Source organism: Colossoma macropomum, unplaced genomic scaffold (assembly GCF_904425465.1).
Source record: "Colossoma macropomum unplaced genomic scaffold, Colossoma_macropomum, whole genome shotgun sequence".
NCBI classification, from domain to species: domain Eukaryota; kingdom Metazoa; phylum Chordata; class Actinopteri; order Characiformes; family Serrasalmidae; genus Colossoma; species Colossoma macropomum.
The window spans coordinates 1109385-1134716 of NW_023495922.1; the positions used below are offsets into that span (position 1 = coordinate 1109385).

Below are 25332 nucleotides of genomic sequence, written 5' to 3' on the forward strand. Positions count from 1 at the left end.
ACCAACTTTGGAGTGGTAGATCAGCATCTACTAATGTCGGATCACCTCTGACTCAGATCTTCGGCTGATCCAGAGACAAGAATCTGCAGACTTTCTGGATTTGAGTGCATTGATTCTTGCCGCGACAACAGGAAGAACTGACGAAGGACTGACGTGTCGTCTGGCCTCTCGGTCATTATTCGATACTGTGATATTACAGTTCTTTATGAATGAACTCATCCTTCTGGTTTATTAAAGTCATATCTTAATTGCTCTGTATCAGCCTGGTTGCTTTACTTTGTATGCTGTTGTCTTGTTTCTATGTACATCTAGCATTAGTCTTAAATTTACTTGCTTTATCTTGTTTGTTTTAAACTCATCCAATTTAATTTGTTTTCATACACATTTCAATATGAGTTCAGAGGTAATTTCACAGGTAAAAGACCGTTGAATTCTCCATTCCAAGTGTGCTTTGCTGGAAGTCTTCCTTTTTTTTATTTTTTGCATCATTTAATCATTAAGATGTAAATGAAGTCATTCAGAGTGCATTGATGTGAAATGCATCATTCTAAAGAAACCTACCCTGATAGCAAGAGGACAGTGGTCCACTGTCAGCCCACTAATGGCAAAGCTGGTGGTCCACTGGCGGTTAAGCGGAGTATTACACAAAAGTCCACTTATCATTGCTCATTTTCCACGCACAGTCCAATTTACTGATTTTCCCTTCCTTTCTTTAGTTACACTTTGTAAATTAAATTAGTAAATAATTTCAATGTAGCACAGCTTTAGCAACAACATTTTCTATAGAATCGTTTTATATTAGGCCTAGGCATTTTATTTCTTATGGTTGTTTGTAAAATTTGTGTAAGTTTATTTTCTAAAATAAAAGTCTGTGATTTAAAATCTGTTTGAGGAGATTAAGAACTAGTTAGAGCTTGTATGCAGAACAATAATCTGGGTGGTCCGAGGGTGGACCAGCAGTGGCGAATTGTCAGTGGGGTGCCGATATTCTCAAACCAGTGGACTGATATATGCTAGCTCTCTGGGTATAGAGTGAGAATTTCTCAGAATGGTGTTGATGGGAGCCAGATGCTGTGTGATGCCTGAGACATTGGTTTACTGTAGTTTTGCTACAAGGACCAAAATTAAATTAAAATTCATTCATGGTGGAGAGGTACATGCAGGGTGAGACAAAGTAGGCCCCAAAGAAAATTGCCTTTCCACTATTTAACCATCATTTCCACATGAAGCTCATAAGACATGTGTAGGTTCATTGGTGATTTTGGATAGTAAATGTCTATTTTTGAATTCAGAACCTTTAGTTTGCACACAGAGGAATTAGACCTCTGCATTTAACCCATCCATGAAACACCCACATACATGCACACTAGTGAGAGCACACACACACACACTTGCCCGGAGCAGTGGGCAGCCCTATCCACAATTTTGTGTTGTAGTCATGGCCACCCCTGGTTCCTATCGACACCACTGTAAAGACATCTGAACCATTTCACACCAAACCACTGTTGCGACCAAGAGCTGTCTCTTCTGCCCAGGGTCTAGACATATAAGGGTATCTCTATTCTATAGCTCTGATGAATAACTGTAATCTATCTTCTTCAAAAAAAATTAAAAGAATAAAAAGAATATTAACAAAAAATGAAAAGGGATAAAAAGTACCCAAAAGACTTCAGCCACTGAGTTCTTGTGGAAGGTAGGAAAATGCCTTCTTTTTATTGAGCTTCAAAAGGCAAGAGGTTCCCGCACAACCATAATGCAAAGACCATCACAAAACTTCCTTTTTTATACTCTTTTTGGGGTGATGAAATAATCACTCCTCCCTTTTACACAATTCCATATCATCTTAGTCCCTATTGTATCCAAACTCAGCAGCTTTCTTGGAGAACCAAACATACATGATGTCATTTTTTTTAAAAACCATTCTAAGCTAGTTGTACCAGGCTGTTACATCCTCTCAAGGCTATTAATTTGGCTATTGCATGATAAGCTCACTCAAAAAACAACAGATTTTTACCAGCCTGCTCTACCTTTGAAGGTCAACTTGCCCCTCTCTTTACTGTGTCAGCAGATACAGACAGGCCTCTCTGTAAATCCAGGGGCTTTCCAGTGTCTAGAATCCCCTATGCAGACAGACTAAGGCTGACCCTTTGTGAGAGGATTAATATTCTCTGTTAGTCAACACTACCTATTTGGTTATTGATTACTGTATCTAATCTATTTGATTACTGATTTAAGAGAATACTTATTCAAAATCTCTGTCACCACTCTGAATCTCTCTGTTTACATCCCAACCACTGAGGAAACCATCAAAACAATCAGCCATTGGTCATGTCTTAAAATATTAGGATCCTTTACATTGAGATCTCATGAAAAAGGCCAAAACACATTACAAAACCCAGTTTTGGAACACAGTTTTCCTTCACTCTTTGCTGAAAAAGAACAGAAAGACTACTTAGTGTGTCTGTTGGTTCTTGGTGATTTTTGTAATGTGTTTAGGATTTTCTTGATGGGTTGATATCACAATGTAAAGCGTCCTAATGGTTTAAGATGTGGAACTGATTCCAGATGCATTTGATGGCATCTGAAGGTGTTGTGGAGTTTTAATAAAAAGTTTCCTCAAAATTACTACTTTAAGCATTAAAAGAATTATAATCACACAGACAAAGCTGATTAATAAAAGCATACTCATTCTCGCACAAAGGATAAGCCTTGATTTGGGTATGATAGGGAGGTTTTGCATTGGAGAGTCCTTGAAGCAGACCACCAAGAGAGCCGATAAGAACCTGCAGAAACTGGTTTTTGGAAGCTGTTAAGGAAGCAAGGGTCTTGAGAACCGTTTGGCACAGTCAAAAAAAAGGGAAGGTTTTTAAATCAATGTCATGTACGATTGGACATAAGGGTGCTGATAATTTCATTGCCCCAAACAGGATATAAAAAAAGGGTGTTTTATGATGATCTTTGCATTTGGTTGTCCGGAAAACCATCTTGCCACCTGAAGCTCAATAAAAGAAGAGGCCCTTTTCCTCCCTTCCACATCAACTCAGCAGCTTAAGTCTTTTATTCTACTTTCTTTTATTTTTGGTTGAATACACTTTTAGTTTTGTTTATTTTTGTAGACAATAATTATAACAAAACCACAGCACAGAATAGTTTAGTATTCAAACCTCATATGTCGGGGCCTTGGGCAAGGAGAAAAGAGCTCTTTGGTCCCGACAGTGTTAAGAAAAGTGGTGGTCTTTAATGGTAACCATTAAGCTAATTTCCACTAGAAAAATAGCAAAACCATCATGTTTTAATCCCAGTGGTTCTAATGGCCTTTTTTCTGTTGTTTTTTTTTTTTAAGGTCCTTCTGCAGTGTTTTCTCTCTTCCATTCGCCTCAGTGGCTGGTTCTGTGACGTGAATGACTTCTCACGTGGCCAATCAGCGCACTGCTAGTACAAACTTTTGCCCAATCAGAGCGCAGAAGGCGGGGTTTGTAGGGGGTCGGGGTGGGGGGACGGGGGGGTTGTAGGCTAGGTACTGCCAAGCCCCCCTCGCAGACCAGGAGGTGCCCGTCCTTCTCTGTCCAGCTGCGTTCAGACTCGGGCTGCTGTTGAAGGAGCAGAATCAGGAGCTGAAGCTCCGCTGAAGGAGCTCTTCATCTCCACCTGCTGTTCATTTACACTGATCTCCATCGCGGAGATGCTCGCTGAGCGACGTTAAGCTGGAAAACAGCAGCAGCGAACACGATTCACAACGCTGTGTGTTTAAAGAGTCCAGTCGGGGCTGAAGAGCTTAAACGGGCAGCATCCACAGTTTCTCTGAGGTAAAGTTTGATTTTAACGAGCTGATATTTTATTTAGTGAAAGTCTGTTAATATTATGGTGATCTAAACTGTGAGTGGACACTGATTTTGTTCAAAACAAAGTGTTAACTGGTCAGTTTTGTCCACCTAAAGTACTGCAGGTATAACCGAGTGTTTCTCTTTTGTGTCTCCTGATTTTCTTTTATTTACTGTTTCATAGCGTCTCAAATTAGCACTGAAACGTGTTGGCCATGATGTCGCTCATGTAATTCTCTTAATTAATCTAGATTTAACTCGAAATGAAGAAATAACGCAGTTCGCCATGACAGTGAGTTGATCAGTAAACTCAATCAGGATACCAGTCAGTGAAAATGTAGGCAGATCAGACACCAGACCAACCCGTCAACTCCCTGACTCTGCCTGTTGAGATGTAATCACAGGTTCATAATCTAATGATCTGCAATCTGATTTAACTTCCAGGATTTCTTTTTATTCAGTAGATCGTTTCTTTCCTCTGTGCCACAAGCTGCCAAACAATGTCTACGCTTAATACTTGGCAAAACGCTTCTCCTTTTTTTTCTGCTCTGTAAAAATTATTTTTATAAAATAATACAAAGAGCGTCAAAGATTTTTGGCTTTCAGCAGTAAATTGTAAGCATATAGCAATATGTGTATGATCATAACACATGTTCTGTTCATTTGAGGGGAACTTTACCAAAAAAAAAAAAAGTAAATAAAATAAAAATTTGCATTTATTTCATGCAGTTACTGAATAATGTGCCTTATGATTTGGTCATGTAAATTCAGATGGACAAACCAAAATATTCCCTGGAGAATAAGAGGTTAAACAATTTGGTTGATAACACCTTTAGAGGTCAGTGGTGAGTAAAGTTTATTTGCGCTTGAGCCATGTCAGTCAAGAGTTGGGAGATAACAATTACATTTTATTTGTGTGGTCTTTCACCGCTTACGTCGCTTCCTGCGGTGGTCAGTGATGGTAGGCGAGACCACTGCTCTGCAGGCCTCTGGGTTTTGCCGGTATTAGGAGTATTTCAGGTTCCAAAGCCAGTAAACCACTAGGTAAGTTGCTTGATGAGTTGGATGCACAGAGTCTGAGCAGAGTATACACTGATCTCTTATTCGACTGTGCCATAATAGAGTAGATTTAACATTGCTTAACGGGAGCCGGAGTAGCCGCTGCCATACAGGGCGCTGCCATCTTTAAGTACAAAAGAACAAAAATGTATTTTTTTATTGCAGTTATTTAGATGGCAGTTAATCACTTGCTAACGTCCTAATCATGACAGGCCTAATTGTGAGCCCTCTCTTTACATTGTTGTTGACTTTTCCTTTGAATTTACTTCTACAGACACACCAAGAGATGCTACCAAGAAGATAACTCAGACCGTTGAGATCAGAAAAGTTTAAAGAAGATAATATGGCGTCTGCGCAAACATCCTCTAGTACAGTCTGCAGCGACACGTCTCTCAGGAGAACACGGAAAAAAAGGGGCAAGAAGGGAACTCAGCAGTGCACAGAGTGTGGGAAGAGTTTCAGATGTGTGAGCATTCTACGGCAACACCAGCGCGTCCACACAGGAGAGAAGCCGTATCAGTGCTCAGAGTGTGGAAAGAGATTCACCCTACAGAGTATTCTTAAAACACACCAGCGCATTCACACAGGAGAGAAGCCGTATCAGTGCTCAGAGTGTGGGAAGAGTTTTAGGCTACAGTGTCATCTCCAACGACACCAGCGCATCCACACAGGAGAGAAACCGTATCAGTGCTCAGAGTGTGGAAAGAGTTTCACCCTACAGAGTCATCTTAAAACACACCAGCGGTATCACACAGGAGAGAAGCCGTATCAGTGCTCAGAGTGTGGGAAGAGTTTTAGTCTACAGAGTAATCTCCAACGACACAAGCGCGTCCACACAGGAGAGAAACCGTATCGGTGCTCAGAATGTGGGAAGGGTTTTACTCGTGAGAGTCATCTCCAACAACACAGGCTCATCCACACAGGTGTGAGGGCGTATCAGTGCTCACAGTGTGGAAAGAGTTTTACTCGGCAGAGTCACCTCCAACAACACATGCACATCCACACAGGAGAGAAGCCGTATCAGTGCTCAGAGTGTGGAAAGAGTTTTACCCAACAGGGTAATCTCCAAGCACACCAGCGCATTCACACAGGAGTGAAGCCGTATTACTGTTTCGAGTGTGGGAAGAGTTTTTATAGCCAAGATGCTTTCCAATGTCACCAGCGCGTTCACACAGGAGTGAAGCCGTATTACTGTTTTCGAGTGTGGGAAGAGTCTTTCTAGCCAAGGTGCTCTCAAAAAACACAATCGCATTCACACAGGAGAGAAGCCGTATCAGTGTTCAGAGTGTGGGAAGAGTTTTCATTTTAAGCGTGTGCTCTGTAAACATAAGTGCATTCGCACTGATTCGCAGTCCACCTAAATATTAGGAGCTTAATTCAAAAGAACAAAATGCATCAGAAATGCATCTGAAAGTTCTGATCACACAGTTTGTTTGAGACATTATAGTACTAACTGGCTGGGCACAACAGGTGATGACAATGTGGCTTTAAATGATTTCATGCTTTATACAGGGAGATTCACTCAAAAGAGGCCCAGAATATTCTGTAATAACTCTCGCTAGGATGAAGCAATCTGAACCATAAAACGTGCAATGTGCTCCTCAGTATATGGAGCTTCAAACAAACTGGGCGATAAGATAGGCACTGGACAGCTGCCGCAACGCTTAAGCTCTGTTTGTAACTTCCAGGTGCACATCCCCTGTAGCCCTTCATGTGTCTGGCAGAAAACGGAGATCACTTCCAGTATCTCATGTAATGCAATCAATTAAACATATGTCAAGGCACGTAGTGTATTTTTGATTGCTTCATCCTAAGGGGAGTTACAACAGAATATTCGGGGCCTCTTTCAAGTGAATTTCCCTGTGGTACAGACAGAAGCAAGGTGTATGTTCTGCTTTCCTTTGCAGCTGATTAATTGGTTTGTCTTTTATCAGCAAAATTCAGAATATGCAATCGATACAGTCCACTGCTCACTACTGAAATCTCATTGCTTAAAGCAAGAAATAGAGCATGGACCGTTGCCAGATGCACTGAAGACAGAGAATGTTGGCTCTCGTTTAGGCAAATGTACCTACACCATTAGAAGTGCTAAGTCAGATTATTTTCTTTGTTTGATCACTAGTTCTTCTATTAATACTCAGAATTTTTTGAATATAGTGGCTACTGCTCTCGCTGCTTTTAACCCTCGAAAAGCCATAGGAGAGGATGGATTGGCCCCCTAATTCTTGGGTCTTGCTACTGCGGTTATTGTAGAACATGTTATATACTTTTCTAATCTTTTTATGCAGAACTCCTAATGTCTGGAAAACGGGTCATGTTGTTCCTCTACACAAAGGAGGCAAGTCAGCAGATCTAAATAATTATAGACCAGTTTTGAAAGTCATGCTTCGCTAGAATTTTTAGTGAACACCCAGGTCAAACTGTTTCTTTATAAAATTTCTACCCTGTTTTAACAATCAATCTGGTGATGGATGTTTTGAATAAATAATCTTTATCTTTACCAAAAGAATAGTACTCTTCACATTGTAAGATAGGCCTTAGCTTGTCTGGGAACTTGGACACTGGACTTTTAACAAAAGAGGCCTCCAGAGGTCTTTGAGAATCTGCTGATACAGCAGTGTGAGAAAGATGACCTGTCCTTGAGTTGATAAGAACCAGTCTCTGGAGTAAGTGGATTTGCAATGCGATCAGTCAAAAGCTAATGGCCTTAGCTGAGAGTGGAACGTCCTGGTACAGCTAAGATATTTTTAAAAAGACATATATCATTTATGTTTGGAAATAGGGGTTCCCATGGAAAAGTGTAAGGTTTGGAAATGATAGGAACTAAGATGGTATAGAATTTTATAAGAAGGGAGGGGTGATTGCTTCATCACCCCAAACAGGATATAAAAATGGGTGTTTTGCGATGATCTTTGCATTGTGGTTGTCCATGAACCATCTTGCCACTCAAGCTTAGTAAAGAAGAAGGCCTTTTCCTTCCTTCCACAAGAACTCAGCGGCTAAAGTCTCTTATTTTACTTTGCTCTTTTACACTTACACATTTTCCTTATTTTGTTAGAAGTTGTACTTCAGTTAGCTCTTAAGGTAACAGTATTAGAACATGCTAGAGGAATCCATCTTCTGTCAAGAGGCCTTGGGCACAGAAGAGAGGCTCTTACGCCCAACACTGGCTTTAGGAAAAAAAAACAAAACATGGCACCATTTCTGCTACCACATTTGTTTTACAAGGAAACATCATTCTGGTATTTTAATTGGTATTGCCAAAGCTTTTGATACTGTTGATCATTCACCTCTTTTAAGTAACCTACAAACAATTGGTTTTGATAAAAATGTAAAAAATAGGACCAGAACAACTTCTTTGATAGGCAAAAAATGTGTGTCACAGAGTAACTCCCAATGAGATATAAAGACTATAATTAACCTCTAATTCTCCAGGGTATATTTTGGTTTGTCCATCTAAATTTACATGACCAAATTGTAAGGCAAATTATTCAGTAACTGTATGAAATAAATGCTAATTTTTATTTTATTTATTTATTTTTTGCAAAAGCTCCGCTCAAATCAACAGAAAATGTGTTTTATGATCAAACACATATTGCTACATGCTTACTATTTACTGCTGAAAGCCAAAAATCTTTGATGCTCTTTGTATTATTTTCTAAAAATAATTTTTACAGAGCAGATCACTGAAGAGACACCATCTGATTATAGTTTATAGCCCAGATTTGTGGAAAAATGGGTCGACTTTCAGTAGAAAAAAAATCACGAGTTCAGCTTCTTTTATTATAAGGGTTTAAAATTACATCACCCATCTATTTGACTGGAAAGACGACAGTTACAGCTCTCGTATGACACCAATCACGGGTGGTTCCAAGGAGGATAAGAGGCTACAGGTGTTGTCGCGACCAAGAGCTGCCCCTTCTGCCGAGGGTCTAGACATTTATGAGTATCTCTAATATGTTCTATGCTATTGCCCTAATAACTGTCTGTCTGACTGTCTTTTTTAAAAAGAATTAAAAGAATCGAAAAATATCAACAAAAAGTGAAAAAGGAATAAAAAAAGAAATGAAAAAGACTTCAGCCGCTGAGTTCTTGTGGAAGGAAGGAAAAGGCCTTCTCTTTACTGAGCTCCAAGTGGCAAGATGGTTCCCGAACAACCACAATGCAAATATGATCTCGAGGCATCCCTTTTTTATATCCCTCTGGGGTGATGAGGTAATCACCTGTCGGGACCAAGAGCTGCTTCTTCTTGCCCAAGGTCTAGACATATGAGGGTACCTCTAATATGTTCTGTGCTATAGCCCTATTTTCTTAACTGTAGTCTAATTTCTTCAAAAAGAATTAAAAGAATAAAAGAGTAACAGCAAAAAGGTAAAAAGGACAAAAAGGACCAAAAAGACTTTAAAAGGCCCTCTCTTTATTGAGCTTAAAGTGGCAAGATGGTTCCTGGACAACCACAATGCAAAGAACATCACGAAACATCCTTTTTTATATCCTGTTTGGGGTGATGAAGTAATCACTCCTCCCTTTTACACAATTCCATATCATCTTAGTCCCCATTCTATTCAAACTCTGCACTTTTCTTGGAAACGCTTCGATCCAAACGCACATGATGTCATTTTTTAAAAAACCATTCTACCCTGGTTGCACCAAGCTGTTACATCCTCTCAAGGCCATTAATTTGGCTATTGCATGATGAGCTCACTCTAAAAACTGGTTTCAACAGGTTTTTACCAGGCTGCTCTACCTTTGAAGGTCAAATTGCCCCTCTCTTCGCTGGGTCAGCAGGTACAGACAGGCCTCTCTGTAAATCCAGGGGCTTCCCAGTGTCTACAATCCCCTATGCAGACAGACTAAGGCCGACCCTTTGTGAGAGGATTAATATTCTCTGTTGGTTAATACTAGTTATTTGGTTATTGATCACAATATCTAATCTATTTGATTACTGATTTAAGAGAATATTTATTCAAAATCTCTGTCAACCTCATGTTCCTTGACATCCGACCACCAACTTTGGAGTGGTAGATCGGCCTCTACTGATCTCTTCACCTCCCAGTCAGATCTTCGGCTGATCCAGAGATAAGAATCTGCAGACTTTCTGGATTTGAGTGCATTGATTCTTGCCGCGATAACAGGAAGGATTGACGAAGGACTGACGCTTGTTTGGGCCTCTCGGTCATTATTCCAAGGATGATACTGTGATATTACAGTTCTTTATGAATGACCTCATCCTCCTGGTTTATTAAAGTCATATCTTGATTGCTCTGTATCAGCCTGGTTGTCTTACTTTTTTATGCTGTTGTCTTGTTTCTATATACGTCTAGCATTAGTCTTAAATTTACCTATTTTAACTTTTTGTTTTAAACTCATCCCAATTCAGTTATGTTTTCACATGAATTTCCATATGGGTTCAGTCAGGAAGTCTGAATTTTAAAATGTCTGCATCATTTAATTGTCAAGATGTAAATGAAGTCATTCAGAGTGCTTTGATGTGAAATGCATCATTCTAAAGAAACCTACAGAGTGCGAATTTCTCAGAAAGGTCATGATGGGAGCCAGATGACGTGTGATGCCTGAGACGTTGGTTTAGTTTTGCTACAAGGATTTGGCCAAAATGCGATTTTTTGAAATCCATTCATGGTGGAGAGGTACATGCAGGGTGAGACAAAGTAGTCCCCAAAGAAAACTGGCTTTCCACTTTTTTACCATCGTCAACATTTCATATGAAGCTCATAAGCCACATGTAGGTTCACTGGTGGTTTTGGATAGTAATTGAAATGTCTATATTTGTGTTGTAGTCATGGTGACCCCTGGTTCCTATCACCACCACTGAAAAGAAATCTGAACCATTTCACACCAAACCACTCTGAATCACTCTGTGTACATCTCAACCACTGAGGAAACCATTAAAAGATTCAGCCATTGGTCACGTCTTAAAACATTAGGATCCTTTATAATATCAACCCATGAAAAAGGCCAAAACACATTACAAAACCATCACGAAGAAACACAGTTTTCCTTCACTCTTTGCTGAAAAAGAACAGAAAGACTACTTAGTGTGTCTGTTGATTCCTGGTGATTTTGTAATGTGTTTAGGATTTCCTTGATGGGTTGATATCACAGTGTAAAGGGTCCTAATGGTTTAAGACGTGGAACTGACTCCAGATGCATTTGATGGTTTTCTAATGGCATATGAAGGTGTGAAGAAAAGTGGTGGTCTTTAATGGTAACCATTAAGCCAGTATCCACTAGAAAAATAGCAAAACCATCATGTTTTAATCCTAGTGGTTCTAATGGCCTTTTTTTTGTTGTTGTTTTTAAGGTCCTTCTGCAGTGTTTTCTCTCCTCCATTCGCCTCAGTGGCTGGTTCTGTGACGTGAATGACTTCTCACGTGGCCAATCAGCGCACTGCTAGTACAAACTTTTGCCCAATCAGAGCGCAGAAGGCGGGGTTTGTAGGAGGACGGGGGGTGGGGGTTATAGGCTATACTGTGAAGCCCCCCTCGCACACCAGGAGGTGCCCGTCCTTCTCTGTCCAGCTGCGTTCAGACTCGGGCTGCTGTTGAAGGAGCAGAATCAGGAGCTGAAGCTCCGCTGAAGGAGCTCTTCATCTCCACCTGCTGTTCATTTACACTGATCTCCATCGCGGAGATGCTCGCTGAGCGACATTAAGCTGGAAAACAGCAGCAGCGAACACGATTCACAACGCTGTGTGTGTTTAAAGAGTCCAGTCGGGGCTGAAGAGCTTAAACAGGGCAGCATCCACAGTTTCTCTGAGGTAAAGTTTGATTTTAACGAGCTGATATTTTATTTAGTGAAAGTCTGTTAATATTATGATGATCTAAACTGTGAGTGGACACTGATTTTGTTCAAAACAAGGTGTTAACTGGTCAGTTTTGTCCACCTAAAGCACTGCAGGTAGCGTTGATAAAGGTTAATAACGGCCGAGATGTTAAACTCTCATTAAAACTCTGTACCGGTGTTCATGTAATTCTCTTAATTAATCTAGATTTAACTCGAAATGAAGAAATAACGCAGTTCGCCATGACAGTGAGTTGATCAGTAAACTCAATCAGGATACCAGTCAGAGAAAATGTAGGCAGATCAGACACCCAACCCGTCAACTCCCTGACTCTGCCTGTTGAGATGTAATCACAGGTTCATAATCTAATGATCTGTTTTTATTGAGCAGAATCGTTTCTTTCCTCTGTGCCACAAGCTGCCAAACTATGCTCACGCTTAATACTTGGCAAAACGCTTCTCCTTTTTTTTCTTCAAACATGCATCTGGTGATTTTTAGTTGAAGAATTCAATTATTAGATGAGTCAAATAACTTTTTCCACTGTCTGGAAATGCGTCTGATCTGGATTCAGGCCTAATGAGTCCAATAAGCCGTGAGACCTTTCACAAACAGTAGTGGATTCACTGAAACCATGTCCAGAAAAGTCTTGGTGTAAACTAATTTAGTGGGATTAATTTATTTATTGATTGATTGATTGATTGATTGATTAATTGATTGTAGCCTCTTATGCTCCTTGGAAGTAACGGTGGTTCCACATTTCATAAGCTACATTCGAAAGGTGGGTGTCATATGAGAGCTGTAACTGTCTTCTTTCCAGTCAAATAGATGGGTGATGTAATTTTACACCCTTAAAATTATTTTTATAAAATAATACAAAGTGCGTCAAAGATTTTTGGCTTTCAGCAGTAAATTGTAAGCATATAGCAATATGTGTATGATCATAACACATGTTCTGTTCATTTGAGGGGAACTTTACCAAATAATAAAAAAAAAAAAGTAAATTAAATAAAAATTTGCATTTATTTCATGCAGTTACTTAATAATGTGCCTTATGATTTGGTCATGTAAATTCAGATGGGCAAACCAAAATATACCCTGGAGAATAAGAGGTTAAACAATTTGGTTGATAACACCTTTAGAGGTCAGTGGTGAGTAAAGTTTATTTGCGCTTGAGCCATGTCAGTCAAGAGTTGGGAGATAACAGTTACATTTTTTTTTGTGTGTGGGCTCTCGCACTGCTTATGTCGCTTCCTGCAGTGGTCAGTGATGGTAGGCGAGACCACTGCTCTGCAGGCCTCTGGGTTTTGCCGGTATTAGGAGTATTTCAGGTTCCAAAGCCAGTAAACCACTAGGTAAGTTGCTGGATGAGTTGGATGCACAGAGTCTGAGCAGAGTATACACTGATCTCTTATTCGACTGTGTCATAATAGTGTACATTTAACATAAAATGCACATCACTTAACGGGAGCCGGAGTAGCCGCTGCCTTACAGGGCGCTGCCATCTTTAAGTACAAAAGAACAAAAATGTATTTTTTTATTGCAGTTATTTAGATGGCAGTTAATCACTTGCTAACGTCCTAATCATGACAGGCCTAATTGTGAGCCCTGTTTTTACATTGTTGTTGACTTTTCCATTGAATTTACTTCTACAGACACACCAAGAGATGCTACCAAGAAGATAACTCAGACCGTTGAGATCAGAAAAGTTTAAAGAAGATAATATGGCGTCTGCGCAAACATCCTCTAGTACAGTCTGCAGCGACACGTCTCTCAGGAGAACACGGAAAAAAAGGGGCAAGAAGGGAACTCAGCAGTGCACAGAGTGTGGGAAGAGTTTCAGATGTGTGAGCATTCTATGGCAACACCAGCGCGTCCACACAGGAGAGAAGCCGTATCAGTGCTCAGAGTGTGGAAAGAGATTCACCCTACAGAGTCATCTTAAAACACACCAGCGCATTCACACAGGAGAGAAGCCGTATCAGTGCTCAGAGTGTGGAAAGAGATTCACCCTACAGAGTCATCTTAAAACACACCAGCGCATTCACACAGGAGAGAAGCCGTATCAGTGCTCAGAGTGTGGAAAGAGATTCACCCTACAGAGTCATCTTAAAACACACCAGCGCATTCACACAGGAGTGAAGCCGTATTACTGCTTCAGAGTGTGGGAAGAGTTTTCGTTTTAAGCGTGTGCTCTGTAAACATAAGTGCATTCGCACTGATTCGCAGTCCACCTAAATATTAGGTGCTTAATTCAAAAGAACAAAATGCATCAACTGAAAGTTCTGCTCACACAGTTTGGTTCAGACATTATAGTGCTAACTGGCTTGGGCACAATAGGTGATGACGATGTTGCTTTAAATGATTTCATGCTTTATAGTACAGACAGAAGCAAGGAATATGTTCTGCTTTCCTTTGCAGTTGATGAATTGGTTTATCTTTTATCAGTAAACTGCTTCAGAAATGCTGATCCTGGGTGATTTTATTCTGTAATTGTTAACTAACGCATCCGATCACTTTCAGGATATATGCAACAATCTCATCCTCGCCCAGCTTGTTACTGAATCGACAAGACCAAATCTAAAGTAGCCTACCAATCCACCCCTGATAGACTTAAATTTATCCACCAGAATAGAAAAAAACTTGCCTCCAGCGGGAAGAGGTGGCTTTAGTGACCACTGCCCTATCGGATGCATTAGAAAAACAGGCTCACAGATGTTGGTTAGAAGAAATATTACGAATTTTATTGAACAAGATTTCCTTCATGATTTAGCATTAAGTGAAATCCACTGTACTTAGGGCTGGGCGATAAATCGATAATGATAATTGTCGTGATATAACTTTATCTCGATAGAGCAATAAGAAAGGTTCGATTAATTTTCGATGCTCTGACATGGATGTGGTAGTAATGTTTGCTGTTTGTACTAAGTTGACATTGTTGAGAAACTAAACAGTTTAGCACTGTTGTTGGCCACTTGTTTAGCATTTGTAACGGGATAGCTGAGCGCTCGTCACCAGACAGCTAAAAATAACCTGTTTTCTTTGTTAAATTATGACTATTACAAAAACTGCATCTGTGCTTTTCCAGCTGGTTAAAACAGCTCATCAGAAACTTTCTCCCACTCTCCCATGACAGATTTGTGAAATGTTCCACTGTTTGGTGAGTGTTTGTCATGTTCCGACCATAAAAGATAGGTTACCACAGCAGTTAGCCACTCAGGAGCAAAAATCAGCCTTCAAACTTGAAAGAAATAATGATTTGACATTTATCACGATATGTATCAATATCGAACTATATGAATTTTGTTTATCGTGATAACATTTTTGGCCATATCGCCCAGCTCTAACTGTACTTTAGAAAATTCCACACACGGTTTAGCACTGGACCATTTTATAAAACTTGACGGTAATAAATAGATATGCCCATGTACAAAAATGCAGAATATGCACTCAATACAGTCCTTGGGTCACTACTGAAATCTTCTCATTCCTTAAAACAAGAAATAGATCATGGACTGTTGCCAGATGCACTGAAGACAGAGAATGTTGGCTCTCGTTTAGGCAAATGTACCTCCACCATTAGAAGTGCTAAGTCAGATTATTTTCTTCGTTTGATCACTAGTTCTTCTACTAATACTCAGACATTTTTGAAGGCAGTAACCTCTTCTCAAAAACAAGTCCCTCCCTATTCTGAAGACAGTTGTACTAGCTGACCATGTATTATCTGACTAAAGAGCTCTGCAAAGTTTTTATATTCATTTTTCTGCAGCCAATCATATATTTGATAAAACTGACCTGAGACTGCGGTTCAACAAACCAGATATAACCTCTGTCTCTAGCCATGGCCATGGTCTCTTCACAGTCCGTCCCTTTTCTCTGTGTATAGTGGCTAATGCTCTCACTGCTTTTAACCCTCGAAAAGCCATAGGAAAGGATGGATTGGCCCCCTAATTCTTGGGTCTTGCTACTGCGGTTATTGTAGAACATGTTATATACATTTCTAATCTTTTTATGCAGAACTCCTAATATCTGGAAAACAGGTCATGTTGTTCCCCTACACAACGGAGGCAAGTCAGCAGATCTAAATAATTATAGACCAGTTTTGAAAGTCATGCTTCGCTAGAATCTTTAGTGAACACCCAGGTCAAACTGTTTCTTTATGAAATTTCTACCCTGTTTTAACAATCAATCTGGCTTTAGGAAAAAAAAAACATGACACCATTTCTGCTACCACACTTGTTCTACATGATCTTTTTACTGCCATAGATAGAAAGCAATGCCATACTGCTGCTTTATTGATCTAGCCAAAGCTTTTGATACTGTTGATCATTCACTTCTTTTAAATAACCTACACACAATTGGTTTTGATAAAAATATAAAAAACAGGACCAGAACAACTTCTTTGATAGGCAAAAAATGTGTGTCACAGAGTAACTCCCAATGAGATTTAAAGACTATAATTAATCTCTAATTCTCCAGGGTATATTTTGGTTTGTCCATCTAAATTTACATGACCAAATCTTAAGGCAAATTATTCAGTAACTGCATGAAATAAATATAAATTTTTTATTTTGTTTATTTATTTTTTGTAAAAGCTCCCCTCAAATCAACAGAAAATGTGTTTTATGATCACACATATTGCTATATGCTTACTATTTACTGCTGAAAGCCAAAAATCTTTGACGCACTTTGTATTATTTTATAAAAATAATTTTTACAGAGCAGATCACTGAAGAGACGCCATCTGATTATAGTTTATAGCCCAGATTTGTGGAAAAATGGGTCGACTTTCAGTAGAAAAAAAAAAATTGTGAGTTCAGCTTCTTTTATTATAAGGGTTTAAAGTGACATTAAACCATCTATTTGGGTGGTTGGGTGGTTCCAAGGAGGATAAGAGGCTACAGGTGTTGTCGCGACCAAGAGCTGTCCCTTCTGCCGAGGGTCTAGACATTTATGAGTATCTCTAATATGTTCTATGCTATTGCCCTAATAACTGTCTGTAGTCTAACTTCTTTAAAAAGAATTAAAAGAATAAAAAAATATCAACCAAAAGTGAAAAAGGAATAAAAAAGAATAAGAAGACTTCAGCCGCTGAGTTCTTGTGGAAGGAAGGAAAAGGCGTCTCTCTTTATTGAGCTCCAAGTGGCAAGATGGTTCCCAACAACCACAATGCAAATATCATCTCGAGATATCCTTTTTTATATTCTGTTTGGGGTGATGAAGTAATCACTCCTCCCTTTTACACAGTTCCATATCATCTTAGTCCCCATTATATTCAAACTCTGCACTTTTCTTGGAAACCCTTAGATCCAAACGTACATGATGTCATTTTTTAAAAAAACCATTCTACCCTGGTTGCACCAGGCTGTTACATCCTCTCAAGGCCATTAATTTGGCATCGCATTATGGACTCACTCCAAAACTGGTTTCAACAGGTTTTTATCAGCCCGCTCTGCCTTTGAGGGTCAGCTTGCCCCGCTCTTTACTGTGTTACTGTAACTCCAGGGGCTTTCCAGTGTCCAGAATCCCCTATGCTGACAAACTAAGGCCTATGCTTTGTGAGAAGATGAATATTCTCTAGTTTATCAGCACTACCTGATTGATTATTGATTACAATATCTGATCCATTTGATTACTTGATTAAAATAATTTTTATTCAAAATCTCTGTCAAACCCCACCCCTTTTTCACACAATTCCATACTATTTTAGTCCCCATCATATCCAAACGTAACACCTTTTTTGGTAACCCTTAAAACCAAACGTGTATGATGTCTTTTTTAAAAAAAAAAAACACTTTGACCCAGTCGTACCAGGCTGTTCCATCCTTACAGGGTCATCTTACACAACTTCTTCACATAAGTTCAGGAGTTCACCTCAGCTATAATCGATACTGTCATCTAGTACAGCTCTCTTTTGCGAGTTTCACTTCAGCTGTAATTTATACTGTCATCTGGCACAGTTCCCTTTTGTGACTTCAAGAGTTCATCCTCTTTAGAGATGAGATTTCAAGGGCATGCAGTCTATAGCCTGTTCCCCAATGCTACCTTTTTAGGAGAGCTCCAAATGCTCAAGTTAGCCAATATTTAGTTTATTGATTATTAATCAGGGAATGTTTTATTAAATTTTTCCCATCAGTGTCCTGCAAGGTTCAATACTTGGTCCATTCTTATTTATTTTTATATTAATCATCTTGCTGCCTCCACCACTGACTGCTAAGTGCACTTAGACAGCTGTCTCTGTTCATGCAGCAGTAGAAAAACCTCAGCACTCCTTCACTGCCTTTCAGATTACTCTGTCCAAGCATAAGTTGGTTTTATATGCAAAAAAAAACCCTAGCCCCCAGTATTGAGTTTAACAGTGAATATCAACACCTTGACAGCATCCAGTATTGAGAGAGCTGATGGAATGAAATAAAAACTACTTCTACTAACATATTAATCAAACATGATGATCAAGGAGAACAGCAACATTGATAAGCAGTATATAAATAAAGACAGCAAAGCCCCTGAGACTTTGTCTGTGCAGAAAACTCTAAACAGAGGACTTCAATTGAAGCTTAAGCACAAGCAGGCCAGTTGGGTTTGACCAGCACCAAGTGGGGTGCTGGGTAGCAAAGAGGCAGCTTGAGCTGTTTTGATGGTTTAGATATGAAAAGGGTCAACTTGCCATTTTTGTTCATGATTCATCTACAAAAGAGACAACTTGACCTTTTTAGTGGGTCGAATTTAATTGGGTCCAAAAAGTGAATTTAATTGTTGGAAAACGCATCAGAAAGAGAGAGAGGACTGTATAAAGATTGGATCTCTGTGCATTGCATTTTGGCATCTGGCTTCAGACCCTAAACCCCGGCCGAAATGCTTTTTGCTAAGCCTAAATAAGATCAAAGCCTTTTTCTCTTTTAACAAACACAGCACCTGAGATCTTCTTTGTAATTATTAGGTGCAGGTAACTTGAACCAGAGTGAGGTAAAATTAATGTGTTTCTTAAGTGATGGTGCTCGCTTGAGGCAAAACGGAGCCACAGAATATAAGAACCTTGGCATACGGCTGGATGATACATTTATGTTTGACTATCAGATAAATAAGCTAGTCAGTAAATGTAGGCAAAAGCTGGGATACTTATGCTGACATAAGATGTGTTTCCCAGTGCATATTATACAAAGCATTATGGAGACAACCTTATTATCTATCCTAGACTACGGTTATATATAGACATGCAGTCTACCAGTAGATTTAAACCTCTAGATTCAGTCCATCACACTGCTCCACGGTTCTTTACTGGCCTGTGGAATGAGGCAGGCAAAGTAGGACCACGATAATGGAAGACAGGTCATAAGGGGCAAAGGAGTTCCATCTCTGGTGGATTACGCTAAGAAACATAAATATCCCAAAGGGAGAGGGTCTGACTTATCACCACCGTGAATGCTAACCAACCACTGTGGCGGACGACAAACTCAGGCCTTGTGAGCACACACATTATTTATTAAGAACACAGAAAACATCACCAGAAAGACATTTTTCTTAAACAATATTGTAATGCAACTTTCACAGGACATTTATAACACCCTGTGCATTGCCATGTGTTGTTTGTGTGTTAATACCATGTTGTATGAAGGTGTAATCACTTTTTTCTGAGTCACGTTGTGAAATGTACAGGATAGCCCGTGTTCCGTCATGAATTGAAGGTGAACTCATGCCTGAAACATGTAGATGAGTTTTGACTTGGTGTGATACACCAGTTACATGATAAGGACATTAAATGACCTTTATGTCCGGTTCTCCCAGGACATGCCTGTGAAGGGACGTAAGGTGGAATGTCACCCAAAACACCACCCACATGAAAAAGGTAGTAATCAATGGTGAGTAGGGTTCCTGCCCACTTCTTCACCTTAAGTCACAGCACCTCTCAGTGTTACTTTGAGTTCAGAACTGGGGTATTTTGACATCTGTTCAACTTTGGAGTGGTAGATCGGCGGTACTGATTTCCCGTCAACCTCAGAGTCAGACCGAGTCAGATCAGCTTGGTTATCTTACTTTGTAAGCTGTTGTCCTGTTCCTGTACACATCTTGCACTACTCTAATCTTTTCTTAAACCAAGTGCTTCATTATTAAACTTTGTGAACATTTTACCTGTGTGTGTGTGTATCTCTTTATTATAAAAGTTCTATTGCTAGAAAAGCACTCCACATCCTTCAGATATGTAAGAAATGATTCGCTGTTGTCAGAACAAAACCTCTCCATTTTTGTCATTTTTCTTTTGTTGACATAATTTGAAATTACCTGTTGCCTTTTACATTGTGTGCAAATTTCAGGATGAATAAACCAAACAAAATGACTCAGAATGACTTGGGAAAAAGTCTGGTTCCATTGACTGACATTCAAAGTAAAGTATTTTTTTTTCCTTCTCCTGTAAAGTTACTATTTTGGAGATACAAGGTTTTGTTCCAACAACAGCGTATTACTAGTTTAATTGTTAATTAATATCCATTGGGTGTTAATAATAAAGTCTGTCTCATTTTGAAACTGTGTTGTTCTGTTGGTGCCCCAATTATTATTAATAGTAATAATAATTATTAAATAAAAGACACCTCTGTATTATTTTTCATACTCATAATAAGACTAAGTCCTTTTAATTCCTCTTCTAATGAGATTTTGGAAACTCGCCAATCAGTGTCCTGATGAACCCGTTGTCATTGAAGTCACTGAAGCAAGTAAAATTTCTGTTGGTTCCTGGTGGTGCCCAATAGTCTCTAATGGTGTAAAGGTCTAACAGGTGTTCTGATTCCAGATGCATTTTATGTTTTTTTAGTGGGATCCAAAGGTGTTCTACAGGAAACTAGTGGTCACCACTCGTAACCATTAAGCTAATTTCCATTAGAAAGCAAAATCATCAGATTTTATTCCTAATGGTTCTAATGGTCTTTTTTCAGCATGGTGGATTGCTTGTGTGAAGTAGTGCCCAGTCACAGCGCTGGAATACAGGTGGGCTTAAAAATACCCCGAAAGCTCCCTGCAGTCCAGGTGGTGGCGCTGGTGGCGAGGTTCTTCAACTCAAAAGGAGTGGAGAAGAAGAACCCAGGCTGTTGTTGAAGGAGCAGAAACAGGAGCTGCAGTGCTGAAGGTAGGAGCTGTTCATGTTTGCATTGTGTTTTCAGCGCTTCTCTGAGAAATCAGCGGTGTAGATGTTCGGTTTAAGGTTTACAAGAGAAGCAGCCTTCCTGTAGATTTCTGTGAGTAATGTTAGATACTGCTGTTCCTGTCCTTGCTGAAAAAGACCATTAGAACAATGAGGATTAAAACCTGATGGTTTTGCTTTCTTAGTAAGCCATCCAATACATCTCAAGTCAGTCCTAGAACATCTATTAAACCATTAGAATCACTAATTTACACTGTGATGTCAACCAATCAGTACAAACACTCAATACCATTAGTGACTAATGGACACCACCAGTAACCAACAGAGAGATTTAATGGGTTCTGTGTTTTTCCCAACAGGTTTGCTTTTGGTTGTTTTCTTAGCCAGGTTTGACACAAATTGTAAGACATTTTAAGGCTTAATTTAGGATTTACAAGGTGGGCCTGCTCAAAAACCCTGCTGATTAATTAACACATTGTTTTAATTAACCTAATGCTTTTATCTTGTAGATTTAAATGAATAACTTGCTAGAAAAAAAATAGCATGGACCAGCAAAACCAGCATATGTTGAGCTTTGGATGCAAAAGTCTGTTTTCATCCTTGCCCCAAAGAAATCATCGTGCACTGATCACCTCTCCAAACCCAACTCTCCAAATTTCAAATCTCACCAAATTTCGCTCAAATAGGCCTGTTAATCTAGCTTAATCTGTAACAATGCACAAAAATTAGGCTTCAATATGCAACAGTTTTTAGTTTTTATTTCTACTACATGCTTGTGTAAAGTTTGCTGTGTAAAGGATTTGAGTAAATTTGTTTTCTCATCGCATTGCTTTAAAGTCCTCTGTTGCTTTTGAGCAAACTTTTCCAGTTGGTCCCAAAGGATTGCTGTCATGTTATACTATACAGATAGACTTTATTTGCACATAGCTTTGCTTTATCATTTTTGTGCACGTGAGAAACACTGTACACAGAGTAATAGGATCCTTTATGATAATGAGCGACATGCTATACACTTTGTGATAGATGTGATTCAAGAAAACTGCATTATAGTCTGGAATAGTGGTTCTCAACCAGGTCCTCAGGGCCCTCCAGATGGTCGTCTGGGGGACCCTAAGGACCGGGTTGGGAATCACTGGTCTAGAAGCTCATTCAGCTTGCAGCAACCTAAGATCCATGAAAGATTTACACAGTACCTCAGTTTGGAGCCCACTAATCTTAAAGATGATTTTTATGCTTTATTAAGCTGCTGTCAGGTTCACTTCAATATACTATAAAACCTTTCTACAGCTTTGTCACACAGGGTTAGACCTGCTTATTTATCGCTTTGTGAGTACCGTATGCATGCAAGAAAAGCCAGTTCTCTGTAAAAAATAAGCATTTTCATCTCTGTGGTGTTTAGACCAAGACCAACCAAGTGACCTTTTTTACTGGTTAGGACTTCAGGAGCTGTATTGGAGGCCTAATGTCTCAGATTACCATAATTAGCTACTGACAGCAGAATCGATCATGATTTGGTTTCTAATGTATGGAACCAATTTTGTGAGGAAAAAAACGTCCTGGAAACTTTTAGATACGTCACTGACTGCAGGTACAAGTGTTTACCTAAACAATGCTTTTCAGGATGCTCAATGCCAGGGCTGTTTACTGAACTGCTACGAAGTAAAATACATGTTATATCTATTACAGGCTTTATAACAATGTTTTTCATGAGCCTCAGATCCTCGTTTAATCTACAGCAGCCAAAAAATGTTAATATGAATAGCTTTTAGCTTAGTGCTAACACTACTAAAATCCAGGTATTGCTCCAGAGCATCCACACATGACCCTATGGTCCCCATGCCCAATGCCAAGCATCAGCTAGAGGGGTGTAAAGCCCCCCAGCATATGGCTGTGGAGTGATGGAGCTCCATCCAATCCTTTGGGATAAGTTGCAGTGATCCAGAACTGACCGTCCAACATCAGTACCTGACCTCACTAATGCTCTTGTGGCTAAATGCAATCAAATCCTTACAGCAGTGTTCCAACATCTAGTGTAAAGCCTACCCAGACTGTTACTGCAGCAAAGAGAGGACAAACTCCCTATTAATACCTGGTGGGCTTCTGTGCCAAAGTGCTGGGGAGATTAGGGTTTACCTTCAACTAATGTTCTGAATTCAGTTCGTGAAGGCCTTGTTAATTAGCTGATGAGCTGAATCAGGTGTGTTTAGTGAGGCAGTGAGCTGAAATCTGTGGTGTTTTGGCCCACAAGGACTGGAGCCTGACACATATGGTGTAGAGCAAACTGGAGGAACCAGAGCAGATATGAAAATCTAAAACATCTCTGGTGAAGCTGCAGCTTGTACAATGCTGTGACTGTATTTAGAAGGGTCTATGAAAACGTTACCATACATATTTAATATTTGGGTGTGCCGCATTAGTAAATTTTAAATTTGATTATTAAATTAAATATCAACATGCGTCGGCCGTCAACTGAATTGTACTTGTTTTTCGTCTTTATTTACCTGTTTTGTAGCTGAAACGAACTGGACATTATCTATTAAATCCCAAACAGTTTTACATTGAGTTCTGAATATCTGTTTATCTTCTTTTCTCCATTCCAGAACTGAATGACCGTTTGCGGCAGGTCTTTCCTTGTTCATCGTGACCTCTTTCCTGCACACCTCCACAACCACACCAAGAGATGCCACCAGAGAGAACAAGCCAGACTACTGAAATCTGAAAAGATTAATAAGAGAACATAGCATCTCAACAAACGTCCTCTGGTACTGTCTGTACATCTCGTAAAAGAATGCAGAACGAAACAGGCAAGGAGAGACCTCACCAGTGCTCAGAGTGCGGGAAGAGCTTTATCAGACAGAGCCGTCTCCAGCAACACCAGCTCGTTCACGCTGGAGAGAAGCCGTATCGCTGCTCAGAGTGTGGAACCAGTTTTAGTCATCAGGGTACCCTTAAAAGACATCAGCTCATCCACACAGGAGAAAAACCGTATTACTGTTCAGACTGTGGGAAGAGTTTTAGACAGCAAAGTACCCTCAAAGAACACCAGCGCATTCACACCGGAGAGAAGCCGTATCAGTGCTCAGAGTGTGGAAAGAGTTTTAATCAGCAGAGGAACCTCCAAACGCACCAGCGCATTCACACTGGAGAGAAGCCGTATCGCTGCTCGGAGTGTGGAATAAGTTTTAGAGACAAAGCTAATCTCATAAAACACCAGCGCATTCACACTGGAGAGAAGCTGTATCGCTGCTCAGAATGTGGGAGGAGCTTCACTCGTCAGAATCATCTGCAAACGCACGAGCGCATTCACACTGGAGAGAAACCGCATCACTGCTCGGAGTGCGGAAAGTGTTTTAGTGACCGAGGTGCTCTGAAAACGCACCAGCGCATTCACACCGGAGAGAAACCGTATCAGTGCTTGTATTGTGGGAAACGTTTTAGCGACAGAGGTGCTCACAAAACGCATCAGCGCATTCACACAGGAATGAAACCGTATTACTGCTCGGAGTGTGGAAAGAGTTTCAGTCGAAAGAGTACTCTCCAGCAACACCAGTACATTCACGAAGGAATAAAGCCGTATCGCTGCTCGGAGTGTGGGCGGGACTTCAGGCAGCTGAATTCCTTCAGAGCACACATGAAAGTGCACTCAAAAGGAGGCGTGGACTCATGACAGTATGTCAAAAAAAAAAAAAGTCATTAACTGGTTTTATTTGGTTAATGTGACTCATGTCATCTGTGTTTCTGCTCGTTATTATTTATTTGTGAGAAAAAACATGTACAGGATTTTCCGCTTTCCCCAAATGTAGTTGAGAAGCTGAGACTACTCTGAATTTGCACCTTTAGTTCTGTCCCGGAGCTAGAACACTTCTGTAGACGCTTAAAAGGCCTACATTAATGTGTGGAACAGCGCATTACCAAACTACAGGGAGATTCACTCGAAAGAGGCCCCGAATATTCTGCTGTAACTCCCGTTATGATGAAGCAATCTGAACCAAAAAAATACACTACATACCTTGACGTGTGTAATCGATTGCATCACATGTGATGCTGGAAGTGATCTCTGTTTGCCAGACACATGAAGGGGTACAGGGGTCTGCACCCCGAAGTTGCAAACGGTGGTTAAACGCGATGGCTGTCCTACCTCAACGCTCCCACACAAGGGCTTCCTGGCTTGATCGAAGCTCCATATACTGAGGACATTTGTTTCGTTCAGATTGCTTCATCCTAGAGAGAGTTATTACAGAATATTCGGGGCCTCTTTCGAGTGAATCTCCCTGTAGAAAAGCATTTCTAAAAGAAGAACTGTTGAATGTTTTGGCACCGTTAAAGCTAACATCAATACTGCAAAGGCAAGTGAGTTAGCAGCCAGTAATGGGAAGAATACCAGGGGTACTTTGCACACTGAATATACTGTTTAGATTTTGTGATGCACACTGGGGGTCTCTAATGGATTGGGCCCCTGGGCATGCACCCATAATATTTATGGGATGATCCAGCTCCACAGCATCACATAAACCTGA

At 40.0% G+C, this 25332-nt stretch overlaps 1 protein-coding gene across 1 annotated transcript in view; it reads left to right on the forward strand.

The window, feature by feature from the left end:
- Nucleotides 1-24504, forward strand: part of LOC118803525 (zinc finger protein 850-like) — a 39046-nt gene extending 14542 nt beyond the window's left edge. Inside the window, 4 exon segments of the mRNA XM_036564016.1 lie at nucleotides 5322-6075; nucleotides 6077-6206; nucleotides 13546-13817; nucleotides 23625-24504. Of these exon segments, the coding sequence (XP_036419909.1) occupies nucleotides 5322-6075; nucleotides 6077-6206; nucleotides 13546-13817; nucleotides 23625-24482 (2014 nt within the window). The 3' untranslated portion in view covers nucleotides 24483-24504.
- The last annotated feature ends 828 nt before the right edge of the window (nucleotides 24505-25332 follow it).